The following is a 23,488-nucleotide window of genomic DNA, read 5'->3' as shown; positions in this document are numbered from 1 at the left end:
GTTCCATGGCAGGGGAATATAGATGAAAGGCAATTTGTCTAACAAATTCAGAAGTGAGACTGTTTCACATTTTAAGCTTTATTATGTAATATGACGTAGAAAGCTTTCCCACTTGAAGAAAATGGTTTGTACAGTTGCACAAAACATGAGGAAAATGTATACTGCACCCTACCGTTTATAAATCAGTTTCCATTGAGGATTAATTTTGGTTGTTGATCTATCAGGTGTCACAAAGCTCCACCCACCAAGACTGTGATTTCCTGTTTTTCTTTTTTGCTTTTGCACTTTGGCCTTTTCTTTTAATAAATCAGTGGTGGCAGTAAGGGAAAGTAGTAATGCTACCTAAGGTGGGCGTCAGTGTCATTTCTAACCTAGTTCATGTGGAAGTGTGAAGAGTTACATTTTGACTTGTCTGCTCTTAGTTCCTTTCACAATATTCTGCACAAAATAACCCCATATCTACTGCGAGTTTCCAAGCTAGAGTTCCTTTAGCTACCACTCCAATTGAAATCTGTTCAAAATTTCAGGCAGCCAATTAATAGCATCTTTTGCTCATGTAGGTAAATTTCCAGAGGCTAGTGGGAGGGAACTTGTGTGAGTTTGGCAAAAATAGCTACATTCAGTGTTTAACTTTGTCCTAATGTACAGTATCTGACTCATTACTGTACACAAAGTCACTCCTGAAATGAGTACAGCAGTTAGAAACCAGGTTGTGGGGGGTAGGAGAGGCACAGCTGTCATTCTGGCACACCTGGACAGACATTAAGGGGGTGGGGTTTAAGAGAGACACTGGATAGACCCAGATTGTTCAACAGAATCCTTTAGGCAGGGTTGGTGATGTCACAAAATTTTAATTTCCTGCCAGACTGAGGGATAAAAGGCTAGTTGGTGGTTAGGGTCAGATTTTGGTTCTCACACATCCTGAATTTCAAAGCAAACAGGAAGAGGAAAAGGACACAAAAGGGAAAGAAACATGGCTTTTCTTCTCATGTTGAAACTAACAGGAACAAAGCAATGGAGAAAAACATTTAGCTTGTACCTCCACCACTGGAAACGCAACCCTCCCAGAAGCCCACGGAGAAAAACACATTAAAGATGAAACATCTACATAACACGCTGAAGATGCATAGTAAGCCAAAATGAAACCTGAATGATACATTACAGGAAGCCAAAGGAAGGAAAAATAAAACATCATTGGAATTCTGCAGTCCCACCTCAGACCACTAGAGGGGGATACTTAAAAGATCTCTTAAAGCATGTATCCATAACAGTAGACCAGATTCTGAATCATTTAAAGTCACATGGTCACAACTAAATATACAATCCCGCTAATCTACACAACCTCTAGATGTGAAATGATCTGTACAAATAGCAGAACATTTTTATAATGGTGAACGTCATGCACTAAACAGTACAGCTAGTCTCTGCCATATATGCATTACACTTAAATTAAAAAACATTCAGTTTTTTTTAACACTCCTGTCAGTGTTTTTTCATGAATTTTTCTCTTTTTTTGAAAAAAAAAAAGATCAATAGAATAGAATAATTCAAAAATAAAAAAGCTCATTGAAGTGTACATTTCTTCTTTGCCTTTTACCAATAAGAACCTGGCAAGGACAACACAGCACAGCTGTAATCAAAATGCAGAAGGAAAGAAGAGAAGAGTGAGAGGAAGGAGAGAGGGAGTATTTACACTGGGACGCCCCCTTGTGCCCAGCGTTTATAGGCGCAGCAGGGAGAGGGTGGAGCAGGACAGTGTGGGAGGGGCTTGTTCTCAGGCGGACATATGGCTGGCCAAATCCTGCAAAGCTGTGGAGCAGGACACGCTAGTGGTGGCTAGCTGGGAGAGCTTCAGCTGACTAACACAGGCAAGCCGAAACAGCCACTGCATCAAAACTAACTGCCAGCAGCCATTTCTGTGCCAGCTGCAAGGGAAGCAGCCAAAGGAGAACCTGCAGCCTACCATCACCTGGCGACGGAAGGCTGTGTGTCGCCACGGCTACAGAGCCCCGCCCACGCTGTCCTGTTTCGGAGCGCCTGGGCATGAGAGCGGGGGGCATGGAGGGAGGGGCGGGACTGGGCCAGGCTGGGGCCAGAGGATCGCAGCTCTTGATGGGGGGGGAGGGGGATGCATCAGTTCTGCATCTGCTCAAAGAACTTGTAGGTGGGGTTTTCATAGCCATTCTGCTGCATCTTGGAAAGGTGGCGCTCCTCAGGGGTCACCGCAGCATCAACCTGTTGGAGGCAATTGGGTGGATGTATTCAGAGAAGACGCATCATTGGCCAGACAACACTGATGTAATGCAGTTCAGAGAAACAAAAAACTATTGGCCACAACAGAGGAAAATGTGTCTAGATTTACGGGCCGCAAAAGACATCTACTGAAACAACTGACCTCTACCACTCCATGATGGATGGAAGTGTATTGCTTCTTCCTCAGCATCACCAGGGTGATGACGATGATGGTCGCTATGACAACACCACCCACCATCAGTCCAATGATGGCTCCCTTGTTGGAGCCCACATCCTCGGCAAAGAACACCTGGTGAGACACAAGATGGAGTGATCACACAAACAGAGAATGCTGCAGAGACCTGCTCCTCTAAGCCATCAAGAGCCAAAACAAACACATTTCTGAAGTATAACCATTTTTAATAGGGCTGTTTTTAACCTTCATAGCCACATTCCTGTAGATGTTAGAGACATTCCCAGAACATGGACACAGAGTCACAACACGACAACAGGACAACAAGAGACAGGATGGTTTCTCAGCAGGCCACGGTTACCATGACACCGCCGCCTCATTAACTCAGCTAGCAGAAGGGAGCTGGAACCCTCTCAGCTCAATTTTACAATCCAAATACTGGACTTCTGGCAGAGGATATGGACCAATGAGGTGTTAGAGCACCAACCACTGATCGTGAAGAGCAGAGGCAGGAGAAGAGTAAATCTGGCCAGAGGAGGTAATCCAGAAGAGAGCACTAACCGGAGTATTAGTGTCTAGTGTATAAAGGTCTAAAATGGGTTTGGCATGTAGATGTACGTATAACCTGGGTTTTTAACAACATATGCATGTCCATTTATGGCCGTACCAGTTTCTGATGGTGGACTTCATATCCAGTGCTGTCCCTCTCCTCAGCCTCCATAAGCAATTCAGGGATCGTCCCAGGCTTCAGTCCAGAGCCTGAGGACACGCAGAGAGAGTTTCAGAAAGTTTCCACCAATTATGGCTCTTGTGCACCCTCTCACCAATACACCTACCTGGTCTGGTGGGGACTCTGTCAGGAGCAGGATGTACATCAAAAGGCTCAACTGGAGAGAGGGAAAATGTGAAATATTTATTCATAACGTATAGCTCCCATTTCTAGCATTAAGCATGGTTAGCATGAGGCTAAGTGAGTTTTCACTGTGCCTACCCTGGTTCACTTGTCCGAAGCTCTCAGGATGGATGAAGCCTAACCCATCCAGGACCTGCCCATTCTTCTCAGGGGGCAGCGCATCCAAGGGTGCAGTGCTTTCTGGCAAGTCCGGCATCAGGGCATCGTTCCCGTAGCTGATCCTGCCCTCGCTCTGCAGGGAGGAGAGTTGCTGGGAGACCTCGGCCTGCTCCCTCTGAAGCAGCTCCTCTGTAGGAGGAGTAGGGGGGAGAGAGAGGAGGAGGGCAAAGGGCTACTGAGACTGGAGCAGATGGACAAAGCATCACAGATGGTACTGTGACGACAAGAGACACAGATTCACTGAGTAATATCGAGGCGGTGGTGGGGGGGTGAGGTGGGGGGGCGAGGCGAAGGTGTGAAGGGCGCAGGAGGAAATCAGGGTGATGCTTTGAAGGGCACGTACACTGAAGCCCGGAGGGGTGTACGGACAAATGCTGAACTCCATCTGGAGGTGTTTACGGGACCATGAAGATGTTGAGGTGAACAGTTTCAGACACAGACAGGCAGTAGGGATTTGGGCCGAGGACATCACCACACTCACCGACTTGACCCCGGATCTCATTAGCAACGCTGGGAACCTTGTAGAGCAGTCCCAGAGACTGGTTCATCCTCTCCTCAATCACTCGGAGGTGGGTCAACACCTGGGATAGAGTTAGGCCATCACTCATAAGGGTCTTTATTAGGCAACCTCAGGAGACATCACCAACCTGAGCGAGAAGCCCAAACAAGGCTTACAGTGTTTCCATAAGTAATGAAGCAATCAGTCTTTTCGTTCTGTTGGCAAAGTCCGTAGGCTATATAGCAATTCCCGGATGGCATTTCATCACCCACTTTGTAGGTTTTCATAACACCAAGGACTCATGGGAAACATGCACCACTTTTAGCATCACTATCTGAATCCTAACAGGATGACAGAAAAACTGTACATGTGCCGGTTCAGAAGACCAAGCAATAGATTTCATTTCTAGATTTCTAGTCCAGAATTACAGTGGCATTTAAGGTGTTTTGAAAAGTCAAATCATTATTTTTGGTGCAATTTTCCATGAACCACTAGTACCATTCATGTATTTTAAGGCAGCATGTATGTAGGTTCTTAAGGACATGGACTCATAACATAAACCCAATTGGTTGGAGGCTCAGAAGGGATCTACTCTAGTTCCCCAATGGATCTCAACCAGAATTACTCCAGAAATATATCAAGCTGTATTAACAAGTAACAACTGCATGTTACTTTGGACACTTAATGCCAAGCATGAACTCAACAACACCAGGTGAAGTCTGGGCGAAAAAAACTTCAGTTCCTTGAAGGGGAGAGTACCTGGGAACGAATCTGAGCGGCCTTCTTGGGGTCCACCATGCGCACATGCTCAAAGTGTTTGAGGGTGTGTTGCCGGTCCTTCTGCTCTGCACGGAGGTATCTCTTCAGCAGGTTGAACACCTGCCGAGGCTGGAAGGGGGGGGGGGGGGTGGGGGTTAGACAGCTGTCAGAGGTTTCTAGTGTCTGGAAATCCCGGGAAGGGCTAAATCATCTCAAAGCTACTCAAAACAGAAGCCTTGTGGACCTAAAAGCACCCTTAGATGAGTATCTAAGCTTCTTGGTTTTAACATTGGGGTGAGGGTGTTCTGCATGGAAGGAGACAGACAGCTGAGTAAGTATGCATACATTAAGACACATTCAGGGGGCCCTACCCTTGGGGTGGAGGACTGTAGGGCAGTCAAGTAGTTCTCTAGTGCCAGGCGGCGTTTGTCATTCAGCAGGGCCTCCACCCGAGCCATGTGGGTCTCCACAAGCTGCTGTCTCTCCGTGGCAGCCTGCTGCTCTAGAGCCTCCACCTTCTCCTGGAAGCGCTGCTCACACATACACGCAGACCCTTAACCCTCAACGTAGGGCCGTCAAAGTCATCCATGCATCTCAGATTCACATTGAGAGGGGCATCCAGTTAAATTGGGCTACTTGACTGGAAAGGTGACCTAGAGCTCATGGAGTCTGTGGTTGAGCACTAGTACCAGCTTGGAGCTAAAATTGGGTCTCTTTGCTGGTACTGAGAGCCTACTAGTGCAGATGCGCCTCTCACCTGGATGACAGCCTTCTTATCTGCGCGGGAAAGGCTCTTTGCTTCCCTCTCCGCTTCCTCCCACTCTCTCATCACCTGGAGAGACCGAGCGTTAAAAAAAAAAAAAAAAAACTAGATCATAAAGCTCCCAAGCCATCCTACTCCTTGTTCCTTTTTTTATAAAGAAAAATCAGGTTGTCTTGTGCATTACCCTTCATTAATTAATTTATTTTTTTAATCCAGGGCTGCATAACCAGGTCGTTAGACATTACACGACTTGGACCCTGTTTCCTCATGACAGTCCGGGTGCCAAGTCTCCCCTTCCATACCTGGGACATCTTCTCCCTGTGCTTGGCCTCCAGGTTCTCCTTTGCCTTCTGGAAGCGGGCGTGCTCGTTTTCATCTCCAGGAGTCTCGAGATAGCGGTCGACGGCATCGGGGGGGCTGGGGGCGGTGGTGGGCACTGAGACAGGGGTTGACAGAGACGTTGTGATCACGCGAGGGCCTTCAATACCAGACACTCGTTAGAAATGTATCTTCTTGGCCGAATCAGCTCAGTGTTTTCAGGTGAAACCTTTGTTCCACATGCTGGTTAGTAAGTTAGAGTACATTTCAGCAAGAGTGGAGGAGGAAGAAACATGGCTGGAATGTTGTCGAGTTTAGGTGAACCATTACCACGTTGAGATTCAAAGTTTAACTGGCCTTGGGCAACCATGAAAGGAAAGCCTCTCTTCCCCTAAGGCCTGGAACGTGGACAGATACAGCTCTCCTTTGTTTAGTCAGGCAGCCATTGTTTGAGGAGGCTCCAGTATCTGATCTCAGTTTACCAGCAGCCTACGAGTTTGACCCCACTGCATACCCTGGAGGGCCGAACTCCGCCAAGCCAGTAAGCGGAAAGATCAGATAGACATTCTGCACCGTCAGAATAGGGGCGGGCACCTCAGGAACATGAGCCCGTACTCGCTCGGAGGTGCTTAACTGGGCAAAACTAGACCCACTTGGGATGGGCCCAGCTGGGAGGGGCAAACCTCCAGAGCCAGTAGACGATTCCCACAGAGGCAGACAGGCTCGCACACCTCAGTTAGGACATGTAAACACATTAAAATACACAAATCACCAGCAACACTGTACGCCCAGACCCTTGAGTCCCGCAAAGTTGATTCTCTCCCAGCTGTAGTCTTGTGCAACCCAGATTTAGGCAGTGGCATTTTTTGAGATTTTTAGACATACAAAAAGGGCTGAATACACAGAACACACAAACACACACACACACACAACTGCACCCCAAGATGGAGACACAGTCAACGTTGGTTATACCTGGACTGTATGGAGCTGAAAACAGCGTCAGTAACATGGACAGAGCAGGCTGAAGTCAGAGCATCAGGGCCGGGTGATCGGCAGAAGTAGCGCCCACACCAGACAGAGCAGGTAGCGGGTTTAGAGATGCAGAGAGACAAACGGGAGGAGAGGGCAGCCGGCCCACCAGGTAGGGCTGGGCGGGACCAGGACAGAGCATCCCGGGACTTACACACGCTACTGCAGACCGACAGGCAGTAGGCCTCCGACTCGAAGTTATTACGGTTGCCCCCGCAGCCCCCGTAGATGAAGGGAACGCAGCGGCCCTCGTCACGGTCGAAGGACCAGCGCTGCAGCATGGCACGGCATGGGCCTGTCTCCGCGCCCCCCCAACACACCTCTGCCAGGGAGAGAGGGTCAGAGCCACACGCGCCCACGCACACACGCACACACGCACCTAAATTCCTCATTATCTCCTCCAGCGTTGCCTGAAGACTGGACCACCGCCGTCCAATCAGACCACCACTATTGGGGACACTAATGCAGAAGGGGGCGGGGACACAAGAAGATCTGACCCCCCCCCCCCTTACTCACCCCGGACAACCTCTTCCACAGACTCGGTGGTAGTAGTGGTGGTGGTTGTCATGGCGATGCCGGTGGCGTATTCATTGGCGTTGCGGTCGTCGACCTCAGTGTCGTCGTCCTCATCATCCTCACCGTCACCATCCTCGTCGGCCTCCAGGGTCTCTTCCTCCTCTTCCTCCTCGTCATCCTCCGTTGCAGCAGGCTCTTTCTCCTCTGTAGGCCTCATATCCCTAGGCATGCTAGTTAGTTGGAGGACAAGGTGGGGGGGGGGGGGGTACATTTTTAATAAAATCATTTTTTTTTTTAATGAATATTACAATCCCTCAATCTCTTCTCTCATATTTGGGAAACTGCTAAAGGCAGGAAAAACACTGCCAAGCTGGCAGCTGGAACATTCATCCATCCCACCAATCTGACTGCTTTGCGTATACAGTGGTGAGTCCTGCCAAGATGGCATTACAGAATTCAGCTGACGGACAGACTATGACGGAGAAAGAGAAGAAGAAAACACCGGAAAGACTAATAACTACTCCTATTTTTGTCTATTCAGGTTAAAAGTCCAACAGTGCTTTGTATGCATGGAATGAAACGTGATATTATTGCTAAAGTAATTAGCAGGAAGTCCCATTAAAGGTGTGTCTTTGTCCCTAATGTCTGTCACCTTTTAATTTTGCTTACTCACACTGCATTTGGAAGCACTGTAACCGTCCTGCCAATAAAGCTCATTTTGAAAATGGATTTAAATTCATGGGAGAGAGACAGAAACCCTGAGGCCAGCCGTTGGAATGGCAGCCAAAAAGGCTCGTTTTAATAGCAGGTATCAGCAGGGCCCGAGTCACACGTCGCCCTGAAAACGGGAGCCTGAGGGCATCGGAACAGCGGCGCCCGCATACGTGCCTGTTGTCGTTGTATTCGGTCTCCGAGCCGCCCCACCAGACGTCGGAGTCGTCCTCGTCCGTGCTGTCGGACTCCCGCTCGGCCTCCGAGGGGCAGCAGACGAACTCCACGCCCCGGAAGCGGTCAATGCCGCACGGCAGCAGCATCCCGTAGTCGTGCAGGTTCATCGTGCGGTTGCCGCACGACTGTGGCCGGACAGACGGAAGCGGGAAGGGAGGAAGGAAAGGGGGGAAGAATTCAAACAAAGAGGAGATACTGTATTACCCCGGGATCAATTACTTCAGCTTGTCCAGATGGAGTGGTGTAAACGGAGCTGAATTTTGGTCAACAGGATATACAAAATAAACGGACAGAGAATGGTATTAACAGATGGAGTCGGGGATGGACTGGGGGCGGAGTCGGGGATGGACTGGGGGCGGAGTCGGGGATGGACTGGGGGCGGAGTCGGGGATGGACTGGGGGCGGAGTCGGGGCGCTCACCTCCTTAGCCACAGTGTGCCAGTGCAGGTGACTCTCGCACGTGTCCATGCGCTCCTGGTGCAAGAACCGGCACTTTTCGGGGACGAGCAGTGCATCACTCACAAACTCCCCAACTGGGACACAGAGGTCAGAGGTCAGCATCTAAATCGCTCGCGGTTACGCATGGTTGTTTGTGTGGACTCCCCCCTAGCTATCAATTTATTCAAAGCGCTTCCTAGCCACAGTGTGCTGAAAGCTCAAAAATGAAGTTTAATCGTTCAATTATTAAACCAAGCCCCCTAGAGGACTGGGAAGGGATAAGACTTCAAAGTGCTTGGGCTTTTTACAGTTTAACAGCAATTTATAAGAAAGAAATCATCTGTTTGAGATATTGCTGTCATGGCAGTTTTCAGTTACTGCCTTAGAGGCCTGCATACACTAAGACGCATTTGTGACTACACGCACACACACACACACACACACACACACACACACACACACACACACACACACACACACACCTAGGCAGCGGTAGGGCACCACGATGTGCAGGTGACTACGGCAATGAGTCCTTCCTCTCTTGCACCAGTTCTGGATGCTGACGGGCTGGTTGGCCTCGACGACATTGGTGATCTCAAGGTCTGGATACACCTACGGAGAGCGTGTGACCAGACCATTACACTCTATTGTGCCACCCCCCCCCCCCAATCCAGCACTCTAACATTACTGCAGTATGCCCCTTGCCCTCTGACCTGCGACCCATGACCAATCTCCCGGCAGTACTGCAGGACACCCCGTGCCCTCTGACCTGTGACCCCTGACCCACCTCCTGGCAGTACTGCAGGATGCCCTCCTTGGTGCTGATGCAGCTCTTGGTGCTGCTGGGGTCAGGCTCCCACTTGCCATTCTGGACGTTGACGTGCATGTTGAGTTTCCCGCAGAACATGGCAACCTGAGGCTCGGCCAGCAGCCCCATGGAGCCATCTGCCGGCACCTGGTGGAAACAAGAGGCATCAAATTTTAACATTTCAGCAGTCATTTATTTAAATGCTTTTGCTTTATTATAATTAAACAAGCCCCCATGCATCTACCACCCGCTCATCCTGGGCAGGGTCGTGGCGGAATTACCGCAACTCATTTCTAAAGTGTACTGACACATCCCTGTACTTAACAGAACAATGGGCAGTTTAGAAAGATCCGTGGACTTCCTGCCATTGAAATGAGCTGAATTCAGGGCGATAAACACTGCCTGGTCATTACGACTAAGAACGTACAGAACACTGGCTGGTCTATAGGTACATTCACAGACAAAACCCCACCAGAAAGCACATGAACAACTTAAACCTTCAGGTTACAAGCACATCACCACAGCAGCTTAGCTACGCTGGAACATCATGAATGGCAATAAAACCTGAGCACCGCGTTAAAAACAGCAAAAACAACCATCACATCATCAACACAAGATGTTTTTAGCGGGATTTGAGACGGCGATCTAGCGAAAGCCCGTGTCTCAGTAAAGCGATCATTCCATAAACCCCACCCACATTCCTGAGAACCACACCGCTGGAAAATCTTAAGTTACTTTTTTTAAGGCCAGTTCATCTCAGCACTGAGGACTTCATTGTTTGTAAAGGGGGGGGGGATGGTGTTCTCAACAGGTAAAAAATACAAAAAAAAGCCCTAAGAAATGAATCCGACATTTCCACCACGGCTACTGATGGGGAGCACATGCTGGATTTCACAACAGATTGGCAGCAGACCCTGAGGATCGCAGCCTCAGTGAGGCAGCGCCCCGTACGGACCATCCATTCACGGCCTCTAACAAGCCTCTGCAGGGAGGTAGGGAGTCACTGGGTGACTCATCCCGAGTCGTCAGGGTGCCCAGAGGACCGGCACGTAATCGGGGACACAGACGTAACAATAAACACAGGAACGGCGGCGTACAGCGCAGTGGGTTTGTGTTTCTGATTGGAAGGTCGCTGGCTCAAATCAGAGTGATGTCATCGTTGGGCCGCTGTGCAAGGCCCTGTGGCCCCAACTGCTCGGGGATTGGCTGACCCTATGAACAGCTCCCTCCCCATGACCATCCAGACGCTGAACTCCTTGCTACCACCACAGATTTGTACATTAACTTGACTGCTATTTCCCACTGCTATCAGTACTCACCGTTTAGCATGATTTATCGCTCTGATATTTATTATTCATTTGTGCTATTTATGTGCAACTCTGCTCCCATCGCTGCCTGTTCTAAACATTCCATGGTGTATGTTTATATTGTGGGTCACTTTTGTCCTTCGTTGAGATTTCCTGGGGACTGCATGTCGTGCCGCTGCATGTTCTGTACTGAATATGGTTTGCGTGACAATAAAGCCCAACTTGGCTTGCCGTTCTTCAAAACGCACGTCGATTTGGATAATAGCTTCTGCTACATGAAGTTAAATAAAACAAAGGCCTATGATTTCATATCCATCCCGACTTGTCTTCCTCAACTGTGACATGGGCAGTTTCATGAAGCAGGGCGTTTACTGGCCTAGCAGCAGACACACGGCTCGGGAGCTCGACACCGGCTGGGGGGCAAAGGAAGGAGTGTCCTGAGCGGGAGCTGCTGATAAAAGAGAGGGGGCACGCACTGACCCTGCCGGGCGTGTGGGACAGGGCACTTGGTGCGTAATCTACAGATACCTTGAAGCTTCTAACCCAAGGAACACAGATAAGGACTTTTACAGTATATAAAGCAAGTTCAGCCACAACTTTATCTTACCGGACAGACTGTTCCTGGATTAAAGGAGCGAAACGTCATTCATTCCACTGTCTAGGGTGGTACACGCCGAGTGAAAATAACAAACGTGACAAACAAAACAAAACAAAGCAAAACAAAAGTTCAGAGCAAAGCTAGAGAGCTCGTGCACAGATTTACGGGGGTGTTCACCACACCACCACAAGCTTAAATGGCAAGGGGGACTGAATCTTTCCTACCATGATTTACATATTTGCAAAACAAAACAGATTTAAATAATTAGCCAGATGTTTTTATTACAACTTGCACATTTTGTAATTTTATTTAGTTCATTCAACAGGACAGATTTAGGACATCCTAAATATTTAGTACAAATCCCTCACTCCCAGAATAACAGCATTTGAGACACATTCCTTAAAGTCATAAATATGAAGGTGTTTTTCCTGGAGGATGTGCCTTAAAAATAAGTGTCAGGCTTCATTTTAAGGACGTCTGTCCAGCATTGGCTGGTCAAAAACGTGCCTCAGTAATTCCTTCGTTTGTTAGATGCTGTTATTCACAGCAATTTAGAGCCCAATTGCAAAATGAGCGCAATGCAAACAGCATTTTCACAGAAACTGAGAGTGCCCGCGAAAGGCGACACCCAACACCACGCACAGCAGAAACAGATGCGGGAGTCGCTTACGGTGACAGTAGCCCAGCTGGACGTGGGACGGACCGACGCAGAAAAGGTGAATGATTACAGACCTGACACCGGCAGCCTGTCCCCCCCACCAGAGCAAACACCCTTCTCCACGTCCCACCAGGACTGATCCAGAAGGTCTGTCAACACCCCCTCCATTCTGGCCCCCTCCCCCCACCTCTGCTGTGTCAGAACTAAATTAACCACCCAACCCAAGCCGCTAGGAACCTTCCACAGGGAGAAGGCGATATCTATAATTAGAGATGATTAAAACGGGAAGCACGGCTTCCGGCGTTAACTGCGAGCAGGAATCCAGCGCGAAGGTCTCTGGAAACACAGAAAGGGGGACGTGAGGTCAAACTGCGGGGGGGAAGGTAGTGTATTCCTGTTTAGATCCATTCCCATTGGGGCGATCTGGAACACAAAAGAATAAACACCTCTAAAGGCACACAAACCCAACCTGGGACAGAAACACACAGGAAGTCACATAAAGGACAGGAAGGTGAGGCACCCTGGACTAGAGAAATTGACAGTATGTCAGGCGTTCATGTGTTTGAGCAGAGGGCAGGACTGGCAACACATACATGAGCGATGAGGTGCTCAAATACACCCCCTGAGGGCACTTTAAAGCTCCAATCTGCAGGGCCGTTAGTTCTGACTATTTCCCTCTCCGGATTAAAAATCAGTAAAAGCACTCTGGTGTGTTTCACAGAGATTACAGATTTAATCTCGCAGGACTGCACTGTGCTCAGCAGATTGATGGGGGCAGACTGACGCACTGATTAATCCTTCAAGATGCAGACGAGGCAGGGAAGAGATGAGATGGTGCTTTATCGATCCCCGGAGGGGAATTATTAAAATGAAAAGGCTGGGAGAAATGGGAGATTCTGCTTTAAAATTTTCCGCATTACAATTCAACATGCTGTCAAGTCCACTCAAAGGCTACAAGAGTCATTCATCACAAGATCTCCGGTAAGCTATGAAACAAAGTTGGAAGTGTTTACGGTAAAACACATTCGCCGCCATTACTGTTCACCTTAAGGGTCGGCAAACTTCAAAGCCTGTATCGGTTAGTTATAACAGTGGAGAGCAGGACGGACAGTCATCACCATTGACAGTAGCGATCATAACATGGTTAAATTTGAGGTTAAGTTTAGTGCCCGAAGAGCAAAGTCCAAATCAAAAATATATAATGTTAGGAAGGCTAACTTCAATTGTATGAGATTAAAACTAGAAACCGTGAACTGGATGGAGTTAAATAACAAAACTGTTGAAGAGGCATGGGAATTTTTTAAAAGCACATTATTGCAAGTACAAGAGGACTTCATACCTGTTTCTAGCAAGAATAAATCTAGGAAATTGCAACCTAGGTGGTTTAATAGGGACATAAAGTATAAAGTAAGGAGGAAAAGGGCTTTGTTCCAGAGATGGAAAATAACTGATGATGACATAATAAAGCAAGAGTATCTAAATCTACAGGCTGAATTAAAAAATGACATTAGACGAGCTAAAAGGAATGTCGAAAGGAAGATCGCATTGGAGGCTAAGGATGACGTTAAAAGTTTCTTCCAGTATTTTAACTCTAAAAGAGCTCTAAAAGCTGAAATTACTAATCTGCAGGATAGTAAGGGTCTTATAATTGAAAACGACATTGACATAGTAAATGAGTTCAATGATAGTTTTGCACGGGTATTCACTGTCGAGGACACTAGTAACTTACCAGTTCTTATTACTAATTCAACATCGTCTATAACTAATATATATATAACTGAAGCTGATGTTTTGCAAAGCCTAGCTAAGCTCAAAATAAATAAATCACAGGGCCCTGATGGCATCTTACCTATAGTGTTAAAAGAGATGAGGGATATTATTTGCCGACCCTTAACATTACTGTTTCAAAAATCCTTATCTGAAGGTGTGGTACCTTCTGATTGGAAGCATGCCAACATAACGCCCATTTTCAAAAAAGGGGATAGAAGTAATTTGTCAAACTATAGGCCAATCAGTCTAACTTGTATAACTGGTAAAGTTATGGAGGCTATAATCAAAGAGAAAATGGTAGATTACCTGGACTCAAATAACATTTTGAGGGATAGCCAGCATGGATTTAGGAGAGGTAGATCCTGTTTAACAAATCTGTTGGAGTTTTTTGAGGAAGCTACTCAGGAAGTTGATGATAAGAAGGCCTATGATGTCATCTATTTAGATTTCCAAAAGGCTTTTGATGTTGTTCCCCACAAGAGGCTCTCACTTAAACTCAAAGCGACAGGTATTTTAGGAACTGTAGCGACTTGGATTGATAACTGGTTAACGGATAGGAAGCAGCGAGTAGTTATAAGAGGCTCGATGTCACAGTGGGCCTGCGTTCATAGTGGGGTACCGCAGGGTTCAATTTTAGGACCACTTTTGTTCCTAATTTACATAAATGATATAGACACCAATATATACAGTAAACTGGTGAAATTTGCAGATGACACCAAGGTGGGTGGTGTAGCAGATACTGAACTAGCGGCTCAGCAGCTACAGCGGGATCTTAATTTAATTAGTGACTGGGCTGACACCTGGCAGATGAAATTTAACATAGACAAATGTAAGGTACTCCATGTAGGGAGCAGAAATATAAAGTACAGGTATTTTATGGGACCTACTGAAATAAAGGTAGCTGATTATGAGAAAGACCTTGGTGTGTATGTTGATGCTTCCATGTCTCATTCTCGCCAGTGTGGGGAAGCAATAAAAAAGGCCAATAGGATGTTGGGGTACATCTCCAGGTGTGTGGAGTTTAAGTCAAGGGAGGTAATGCTAAGATTATACAATTCCTTGGTGAGACCTCACCTAGAATATTGTGTACAGGTTTGGTCACCATATCTTAAAAAGGACATAGCGGCCTTAGAAAAGGTGCAGCGTAGGGCCACAAGAATGATTCCTGGTCTTAGAGGAATGTCATACGAGGAAAGGTTATTTGAGCTAAATCTGTTCAGCCTCAAGCAAAGGAGACTGAGGGGGGACATGATCCAGGTCTATAAGATTCTAACAGGTTTGGATGCTGTTCAACCGAATAGTTACTTCAGCATTAGTTCAAATACAAGAACTCGTGGCCATAGGTGGAAATTAGCGGGAGAACATTTCAAACTGGATTTAAGGAAGCACTTCTTTACACAGCGTGTAGTCAGAGTATGGAATAGTCTTCCTGATAACGTAGTGCAAGCTGAATCCTTGGGTTCCTTTAAATCAGAGCTAGATAAAATTTTAACAACTCTGAGCTATTAGTTAAGTTCTCCCCAAGCGAGCTCGATGGGCCGAATGGCCTCCTCTCGTTTGTATAGTTCTTATGTTCTTATGTTCTTATGAGAATGACCATGAATAATCAGTGATATTTCCCAATAATGGATGTTTGACAGTAAAGAGGGTTTTTTTCCCCCCATGGCAAAATCCTCCCCCTCCAGTAAGGACTCCTTTCCCCATTATATTTAATACTGAACGCATTGCTGTTTTGTCCCCAGACAGACCCCACCCTCACAAACCATCTTTTCAAAGCTCAGTGCCATTTCTTTGTGCCACACACAGGTAAGCCTGTGGACTCGGGGGAAACCGCTCATGTGGATCAAAAGGGCAGGAGGCACCAAAGGCCGGTGCACCAACGCTGCTCAGTGCGCAGATGAAAGCCTGCCAGCCAATCAAGATGCAGGAAAGAGAGGACCACCCGCACTTCCTGTCTGTACGGCTCCCACCCTTCCTGCCGGACAGCAATACTGGGGCGGGCAGCCTGAAGAACTGTCTTTGTCAAAGACAAAACCACTGACACAAAGAGAGACAGACAAAGCTGCCAACACAGATTCCAGAAACCTGTTCTCAGAGTCACACACACAGAGTCACAAACACAGACACACACACACACAGTCACACACACACACAGTCACACACACAGACACACACAGTCACACACACACACAGTCACACACACAGTCACACACACAGACACACACAGTCACACACACACAGTCACACACAGTCACACACAGACACACACACACACACACACACACACACACAGTCGCACACACACACAGACAGACGCACCAAGGCCAGTGCCCCGCCTGTGGGGGCCGTACCCCATAACCTACAGCAGCAACTCAAGGCATCCATCTGCCATCAGCTGCTGATAAAGGGCCGAGGACAGACAAGGGTGGGGTGGGGGGGGGGGGAGCACAAAAGAGAAAAGCCTTGAAAGGCAGAGCGTAAAGGACAAAATGTAGACGGGGGTGTGCGGCAGGCTGCTGACACAAGCATTACAGTGGAACGTGGCTCGTTCACACGCACACGTGTGTGTGCGCGCGCACACACACACACACACACGATGAAGTCGGTGATGAATGCCGTACACCCGGCAGATGGTGGCTTGCTGTACCATCCTATCAGCACACGCATGGCGGTAACGGCTCATAAAACACGCAGCAACGCACAAACACGAGCCCAGCCAGAGCCCTGCCGATGCCACGGGATATCGGCCGGGCGAGGCCCGTGGGCGCTTTGCTGAAAAGGGAATAAAGTGGCCTTTAGTGGCAGCGGACAGAAGTCAGGACAGACCCACGTACGGAAAGGAGAACCGGCTCAGGGGACCAAACACACTTTCTCTGGATTTTAATTAGAATTAAAAAACATATCAGCCTGCCCTTTCCTACTCCACAGTTGCAGATAGGTCTCTTCGCTCTGATGCCTGAACCTTAAAAATTAATCCTAAACCGTTACACGTACAAAACACCAGGAACAATGAATCTCACAAAGCTGCACTTGGACAACCTGGCACTGCATTTGAGACGGGCCTTTCCCTGATCTCCTGGCGGCTCAACCCTCCCCCATGACCTTGTCCTGACTGTCTAAAACTGACCTCTACAGGAATGCAATGGGTTATTGTCTGGGGGAGAGAGAAAATAAAAAAAAAAAAAAAAAACAAACTTCTGCTATTGGGCTTCGTCCTGCCCGGACTGGGAGTGAAATCAGCAGATAAGGGAGGTTCATGCAAAACAGAAAAAAATTCTCAGGAACACAAACAGGAAGTGACAAAAAACAGTGGCAAATATGTAACTAAGGAAAGAAAGAGGGACAAGCAAAGAGAAGAGACTCCCTCACTCAGAGGACAGAGATGACGCAGGGGACGAGGGCTGTCACCCGAAGGCATACCATGGGGCGTATTGGCTGGTCTCGCTCTTCATTAAAATATACAAAAACATCTCCTAAGTATTAATAACTTATCATGGTGAGGAGAGCAGCGGCTGTGGTTTCTGTCTGAGACAGACGGGATCCAGAGAATGTGCGTTTTTAACGTTTTCAGGGAAGACAAGTGAGACGCAGGCTAAAAAAAAACGCCGATGAGCTGATCAGACAAAACGAAAGAATCAGGTCAATTGGGGCTTTCAAATTATGGGGGAATTTCAGTGCCATGGTTTCACTAAGGGAATAACTTTAAATTAAATGCTAAAAAATATATGCAGTCAAATACAACCAACCTACACGTACTTGTTACACGGCCACTAACATGCAGATAAGGGAAGATCCATTTTGGATCCAGCAGGGGGGGGAGGACAAGATTCCACCAAGCAATTAAAATTCCAGAAAAGGAACCCGAACAAGCTGGTCCGGGTGCTTAAAATTTATAGCCGCAAGCAACTTCAGCTCAGCTTCCCAGCTTGGGCCTCCCGCCTTGAACAGGAGCAGGTTATCTGCTGATTTCCTCTGCAGTAAGTAAAAGAAGCTGTAGCATCATTCACTTGGAAATGAGAGGGTACAACCCGGCCAGGGTATTCTAGCTAAGCTCTGTAGAGCCAGCCCTGATGGAGTCTTGTCCCCACCCCTGGGTGATCGAAAATGGATCTTCCCAGCTCCACTCAGCTCCTCAAGGCTTGCTTGTTACCAGGGTTGTTTTTAAATAAAAGAAAAGGGGGGTTTGGTGGAGCCATAAATAAGACGCTCACGCTTCGGTGTCGGCCGCGTCCCGCCAGGCATAGAAGAACTAAAGATGACAGTCATAATTAGAAACTACTTGACTAGATGGGTGGATGTTGTCATAAAAATATATACTGTACAAAATAAAGTGCTATTAAAGTAGTGGGTCCATTTCATCACAGAGCAGGGAGCTTCCATTGAATATGTTGTTTTAGATGGGAAATTTTGATGCAGAAAACACCTTGGTGCTTGAAACAATGGATCGCTTGGGAAATCCCTGTCCAATCCCATTCCTATGTTTGGTAAAAAGCAGCATTGGAATTTGGTAGAAGTGTGATGTGAAGAGCTGCTGAAGGACTGACGGAATTTCCTCCCAAATAATCCATTGCGTAAATCTGCTTGGGAAGAGTGTTAATGAACCGATACTAGGAAACATGCAGTGTGCTGTGTAAGGACCCCAACTCCACAGCCAGTCCAAACTCGCTAGAAAGCTACTGTAAAAATTAACTATCAAGATGAAAACTCAAGAGCATGACAGTAGCTTCCCCTGCGTGATCTAAGCATCATCGGTACGGCTTCCTTCACCACTCTAGTACACAAGGGCCACTCGAGTTACGCGTATAAAAGAGGCATGAATGTTTTAATACCGACACGCATTTAGGTTTGAGGAACATGACTTAGATGTGACGTGATGGCTTTTTAACAGTGTCAGGCAATGCTGAAGAGGAATTACTGGATGTTCATTGCTCTTAATCACCTTAGCAGATGCCTTTATATGACTCACAAATTCCCATTTTTAACATCAGTTATAGTAAAGGAAGCATTGAACGAATGCATTTTGAATAATTTCCAAACAGCAGCTGATCTCCCAGGGATTTGACCACTGTCCTGAGACTCAAAGAGACAACTGCTGGCTTGACCTTGTTTTGACCCCCTGAAGGACCCCCTCCCCCCAGCAGCCTGACCACACACCCCTCACAATCAGCATCTGCTTTCATGTAAAGCATCGGCCAATAGGAGCCATGCTTTCTGTTCCCCACCATATGCAGCCAGTGTCCCTTCCTCATCCTCCACGTCACCGTGGCAACACCAAACAACCACCCCCGTTCCTTCTGCGTACATGCATTTGCAGGTCTGGACCAGGCAGTGCAAACTTGTAGCAGACTTTCACGGATGCATCACCAGAGATGTCAGAAACTTCAACCAATGATCCTAAAAGGACCATCCATTGTACCACCCTACAGTTATTTAAAAGCACAGATATCTACATTTTCAAAGACAGGCACTTTGGAATGGGGGCAGCCCTGTAGGAAACAGCATGCATAACCATTGACAATTTATTAATTTATATAATTATCTACATTGTGCTACCACAAATCCAAGACCAACAAATTGACTTCGGACTTTTCAGGATTACAGGGTGATTAACTCCAAGGTAGGTGGGCATACATAAGACATTGTATGCGAATTAACCCACAACCTACTGATACCAATGGTACAAAGACATCTCAGGGCAGGAAATTCATCAGAAAAAGTCCTCCCCAGTGTCTCACACAAAAAGGAAACCAGTTCAAACACACAGACTTTTTGTAATGTGGCACCAGTTCCGAGGACAGATGTGCCAGTTTTCATTGTGGCTCAAACATCTCTTAATACAAGGGTAGTTAATGGAGATGCACTCGTGAGACATGAAATAAAGGCCATTGTAAAGATGAAAGTAAGCACCCATCTGACTGGTTAATAGAAAATGATGGACAGTGCAAAAAAACTCAAATCCACAAAAAAAGGCTAAACCATACATTTTCTCTTATGTAGTAGTGGGCTTTTCTCGATTTAGTAACAGTATTTGTGTGTATCACCTTGCTGCAAAGATATGTTTCTCTTCAATTGACTATAGCAGTTAAACTCAAATCAACAACAGGAAACTGAGATGCCACTTACTGTGGATATATGGGCGTTCTTTATTTTGAGGGATACATTCAAATACAGTAGTAACAATCCTTTGTTAAATGTTCATAGTGGCCAAAATTTAACAATGAAACAATATTTGATTTGATTTTTATTAACATTCAAATCAAATCAATCAATTAATGGGCATTGGTCCAACTGGAAAGTTCTAAGGCAGGAATGTCACTGAAAGAGCAGAGAAACTGGGAATGTAGTCTTTTAAGCTGCATGAGGGATCTTGCAGAGACTGTTGCTGTTGTACCCTTAAAGAACATTTTTAACCTGGATTGCTTCATAGAAAATACTCCGTTTTACAAATCAGCAAAAAAAGTCTTTTTAAAAAAAAAAAAAAACTAAATGCATGAAATGACATGTCAAAAACCCACAGGTTGCTTTGGGTCACACAAAGCACAGGAACGCTGCAGGTTGAAATAAAACATTGCATTGTCAGAACAGTCAACTGAGACTCATGTTACACGTTTAAAATGTCCCAACAAAAAATATATCTTGTGCTCATGGTGCATGAGAGAGGCCGTTCGTGCAGAATGAGTTCTGCGGCCCAATAAATTAAGCTCACGGCTTTCACTTGAGCTTGCAGATGCCCATTCCTTGACATCGGCACGACTAGAAAGGCAGAGATGAAATGGCAGGGGGCCATTTTCTTCTCCAAAAGCACGCTGTAGCCGTCTTCCAAAGAGCGTGAAATAAAAGCAGAAATGACTGGAGTGGGAGACAGGAATATCTCCACAGCCCCGCCTTGCTCTCTCGGACAGACCTCTAATTTTAGCATTAGTGTTGCTGCAACAATCTGAGATACACAGGGGTGCTGGTGGGACACAAATTCCCCCCACCCTATTTACCATGTCCCCCTGAAATATACCATACATGCCACGAGCATCTCAGAAATTAAGACCTTCATGTGTCAAGCTAAGCATCAACGCTGACTTAACCATCTGAGAGTCCCTACCTATAGCATAAAAAAATGCAGGTGTATTGAAATAAGACGCTGCTACACTTAAGTGTTGCTCTGAACAATAGGTTAAAAAAAGATTTTTTTTTTTTTTTTTAATAAAAAAAACCCCAGACAGGGCTGGAACAGCAGAATGGTTAAATTGAACAACAGGTGCCGAGAGAGGGTTGCTGAAGGGTTGCCATGGGAGAGGGATAATGGGGGAGCAATCGTTGTACCGATAGAAATAATCGGCAGTATTTTCTATCATGCCGATCCGACGCGCCTAGTTACCGTAAGTGCCAGCCGTGGCTTTTTCAAAGTGGTTTAAATTCATTTTAATACCCTCCAGCTTCCATCAGATATGAGCTACACATCCCTGCCAAATTCATTCCAAAGGCAAACTGACCTTTTTAGACATAGAGGGATACAGAGGGAGTATTGTATGCGAATTAAACCAAAAACAAAATCGCCCAGGTGTCCCCTGCTAAGGAAGGTGCACTTTATTTGGGTAATAATCACATGATATGCTGTTCTTGTATACACTGATGACCCTTCTAATAGAACAGACAAATCCCAATGGAAAAAAACAGACAGCGATATAAGAATCTTCTTGGTATCAAGCTGTTCTTTAAATTTGGTAAACAACCAATTTTTCCCACTGGTAAGCTAGATAAGTGCAGTAAAATGTCAAAATGCCAAACGGGTTTAATGCCCCTCCCTCCAAATTTTCGAAAACTGTAAATTATCCTTTGCTTACATAGTACTTTCATCCCCTGGCATTAGCAGAAAAACGTAAACATTCACTGAAAATGAATGTCGATTTTGAGAAACTAGGTTGAAGATGCCAGTAAACCGCAGTCCATAGGAGGTGCAGGGGGATCGTTGGCGCTGCCAGAGATCACACAACCTTAATTACAGAGCCTAGGCGCTACATCAGCAAATAAAGCGTCCTTGTTCATCCCCCCACCCTATTAAAAGGATGGGATGGTTTGAAGAATCGGCGAAAGTGGCGAAGCAGCCCTCCGTGACATCGCAGTCTCCGACTGGAATGCTGCAGTGCAACGCCGCCATCTTAACTTCTGCCCTAATACATCTTTCTCCTAAACGCGTTTAAAGGGGTTTAACAGCCCCGGCGTCCCCCCTCGTCTGACGGCACCGATGTATCCATCTTATGCTCCAACCAAGTCATTCCCGATACAAAGAGACTACATGTTACCACATGCGCCACAAAAGCATACATTTCCTCCAGGAATGGCATCCACGCCATGGGGATTTAACAGAAAAAAACCACGCAGGAATGGCTAGGGGCACGTCCTTGTTATTCGGTAAATGTTTCGTATGCAACCCCTAATAAAAGCTATCAACATGAAAGATAGCAACAATAATCTGTATAAAATGTGGCAAACGAGTATATTTCCCAGTAAATCTAGGCGATCCTTTCCTCCGGTACTTAAGAGGGTTTACAGCACATCAGGGTACTAGGATTAAATATGACAGCGTCTATTTGTTGTTGCATCAACCTACAGTGCGACTTACAGCGTCCATGTCCTTCTATTCGAGAAAACGCGTATACTTCTCGTGAAAAAAATCCATATCAGCAATTCCCCTAACGCCATGCTCTAAAGCCCCTAGCAGTATAATGTTTTTCGGACGAAAAGAAGCTTTAACCGTTTTGCAACGTTTCTACAACGTTACCCCAAACGCACAATGACGTACGCTCCCACTCGAAGTCCAAAGGAAAATGTTTTTCACCACCAACAATAGTTAGGTGTCTAGTTACTAGTAATAACGCGTTAACAATAATGTTCGGCACCAATTTGGGGTCATTTATTTTTATAATGCCTTTTGATCTGCAGACCAATACAATCAGTCGCACATATTTAGAGAGATGAAAGAGCAACAAAAGAAAAACAAATATTAGATATGTAGGAGCGATGTCGCATTGACTGGGTGTAAGGGTACCAGATATAAGTATATTCTAAGCCCTAGCGCCCGCTTGTGTAGGGACTGATTATGATTGATTTCTGATCTTTGGAACATAACGATCCTCGGGTTTGAAATCGCCATAAAACTCCTGAAATGGCAGCGGAAAGGAAGAGAAAAGCAACACGGGTCGCCCAGACCCGCTCACCACGACAGACGTCTGTTTGCCCACCGTTTTCCTACCTCAACAGCAAGTGCCGAGGTGGCCACCATCATCATCAGCAACAAGAAAACGGCACGATCCCCCATGTCGTATTCCCGGATCGCCTTCTTGTCTAAATGTAGGATTTCTGTGTTTTTTTTTAACTGCGTTAAATATCCGCTGTATATAGAGCGCCTGTCCGCTTCTCGACGCCTGGGACGTGTAATAGGGAGCAGAGCCGGAGCTTGTGCGAGCTGCTCAAACGCCAGTCACCTGACCGGACAGCAAAAGAATAGATCTGAGGGGAGGGTGCAACGGGATACTGTAGAGGTGGAGAGGAAAAGGGGGGGGGGGGGGGGGGTAATATCCATCTC

General features: G+C 46.6%; 1 protein-coding gene across 4 annotated transcripts; it reads right to left on the bottom strand.

The window, feature by feature from the left end:
* Positions 1–62: 62 nt before the first annotated feature.
* Positions 63–23,411, bottom strand: appa (amyloid beta (A4) precursor protein a). 4 transcript variants are annotated; one of them, XM_072717749.1, is made up of 18 exons: positions 12,151–12,254; positions 11,490–11,540; positions 9,555–9,722; positions 9,250–9,379; positions 8,750–8,862; positions 8,270–8,454; positions 7,382–7,611; positions 7,020–7,187; positions 5,821–5,954; positions 5,513–5,587; positions 5,127–5,285; positions 4,756–4,884; positions 3,979–4,078; positions 3,417–3,626; positions 3,262–3,312; positions 3,093–3,184; positions 2,396–2,542; positions 63–2,235 (listed from the first exon to the last, which is right to left on the bottom strand). In XM_072717749.1, the coding sequence occupies exons 2-18, from the start codon at positions 11,526–11,528 to the stop codon at positions 2,134–2,136; spliced, it is 2,232 nt and encodes a 743-aa protein (XP_072573850.1). In that variant the 5' UTR covers positions 11,529–11,540; positions 12,151–12,254; the 3' UTR covers positions 63–2,133. The 4 variants fall into 4 exon arrangements, with proteins under 4 accessions (XP_072573850.1, XP_023691128.1, XP_023691133.1 ...); XM_023835360.2 differs by lacking the exons at positions 11,490–11,540; positions 12,151–12,254 and adding an exon at positions 23,156–23,411; XM_023835365.2 differs by lacking the exon at positions 11,490–11,540 and having other exon boundaries at positions 12,151–12,266.
* Positions 23,412–23,488: the final 77 nt, after the last annotated feature.

This window comes from Paramormyrops kingsleyae, chromosome 1 (assembly GCF_048594095.1).
Source record: "Paramormyrops kingsleyae isolate MSU_618 chromosome 1, PKINGS_0.4, whole genome shotgun sequence".
NCBI classification, from domain to species: domain Eukaryota; kingdom Metazoa; phylum Chordata; class Actinopteri; order Osteoglossiformes; family Mormyridae; genus Paramormyrops; species Paramormyrops kingsleyae.
Note: the sequence above shows the minus strand (reverse complement) of the source record. Positions and strands in the feature narration are given on the sequence as shown.